This window comes from Propithecus coquereli, unplaced genomic scaffold (assembly GCF_000956105.1).
Source record: "Propithecus coquereli isolate 6110/MARCELLA unplaced genomic scaffold, Pcoq_1.0 Scaffold14, whole genome shotgun sequence".
In the NCBI taxonomy this organism is placed as follows: Eukaryota; Metazoa; Chordata; class Mammalia; order Primates; family Indriidae; genus Propithecus; species Propithecus coquereli.
This window is the reverse complement of record NW_012138302.1, coordinates 13,091,745-13,093,349: the sequence shown is the minus strand read 5'-3', so window position 1 is coordinate 13,093,349 and position 1,605 is coordinate 13,091,745. Positions and strand designations below refer to the sequence as shown.

The 1,605-nt window shown below is 36.8% G+C and overlaps 1 protein-coding gene across 1 annotated transcript in view; it reads right to left on the bottom strand.

The window, feature by feature from the left end:
- Nucleotides 1-1,605, bottom strand: part of USP24 (ubiquitin specific peptidase 24) — a 139,723-nt gene that overhangs the window by 74,568 nt on the left and 63,550 nt on the right. Inside the window, 2 exon segments of the mRNA XM_012639336.1 lie at nt 221-274; nt 461-601. Coding sequence (XP_012494790.1) covers nt 221-274; nt 461-601 — 195 coding nt within the window.

Here is a 1,605-nt window from a genome sequence, read left to right as displayed (position 1 = left end):
GAAAAGAGGTGGTAGGAGGGAAAAAGAAAGATTTCCTATACAGTATACTTTTATACTGGAGACATCACGGCAAACGTCTGCTCCCTATGCCACAATATGGTACTGTTGACAAATTCTTCAATAGCAACAGCCACAAACATCAACATTACGTAAAACTATAAAATTATAAAAGAAACAAAGCACTTATTTCAAAGACATGTTAATAAAATTCGCTACTCACTTCTAGTCTTGTATAGCAATCAGCAATGAACTTCTTATGTAAAGATACTGAATCCTGAAAGTAAAAGGTATATGGAAATTAAAATCAGTCTGTGACATTTAGTTGTCATCACTCTTCAGGACAAAACATCAAAATAAAGAAGCCAGTTTTTGGGCATGCCACGGATCACAGCTTATCAATGGAAAATATGTAATTTTCTGCTTTTCTATGTATGAGTAACTTCTTTCCTAAGATACCCACCTTCTTTAACCTAGGATTTAGATTAATGTAACTATAGTTGATGATTAACTGAATAGCTTCATTAGCAATTTCTTCATCAGGTGATTCCATGGCTATTTTCCAAATGAAATCCATTCCTATCAATTCCAGCTTTTCTACATACTGTTCAAAAGAAAAAACAAAAATTATATATCACATTAGGATCACAGAATTGTAGACCATTATTTTCTGTTACATCATGAGTTCAAAGCTCTTCAGTTCAACACGAATTAAGGCTGTAAAGACTCAGCTATATATGAAAACACTACTGCACTGATACAGAATTTTAAAACAAAAAACAACCAACCACAGAAGCATTGGGCAACCTCCATGGGAACCAGGATAGGTATGGAGATATTCCTCCAGACAACCTAAACCCACACTGAACATAAACCCAGACAGGCTACTGAGCAGAAACAGAAGAGTGAGATGGGCACTGTCTTCGTGAGTTTTTCTTCAAAAGGAAATGGAGTCAAGCGAGAATTCCTGGGTCTCAATCTGGTCTTCACATAGCTCAGTTAGAAATAACAGGATTTGGGACTTATGAGATCTTGTAAAAATTCTTACCACTCCAGGAAGCCAGGTTCTGAATGAAAAGCACTGGAAAAGAGTTAGTTTTTGCCTTTTCTTTTTAAGGGGCATGAGTAAATACAAACATAAGCTATATACATTTCTATAGATCCTCATTTTCCTGTTTCACTATTCTATTCTTCTATTCTTACATTTTTTATCTTACATTTTTATCTTACATTATTTTACATTTTTATCTTACATTTTTTATCTTACACTTCTATTCTTACATTTTTCTCCTTAAGTCCCTGCCATGGTTATCCCAGGATTGAAGACTGTGCTTACTTTTTAAGGTACGTGAATTGCTAGATCTGAGGAGTTCAAAGCTTAGATGAACTGTCCCCACTCTGCATTCGCCTAGCCACAGGAAGCCACTGGCTATTGCTAGATCAGCAAGAAGCAAAGAGAGTGATCTAAGAAGTGAGTTATGTTCTCCCAGGCAGTCAGTGAGGTGTGGTGGTGCTGCAAAGGGAGCCTCCATGACACTCTAAGAGAAGCTCTGGCATCAGCGCAGGAGCTGGCAGTCTAGGACATCCCATTCTTTAAAAAGTCCATGT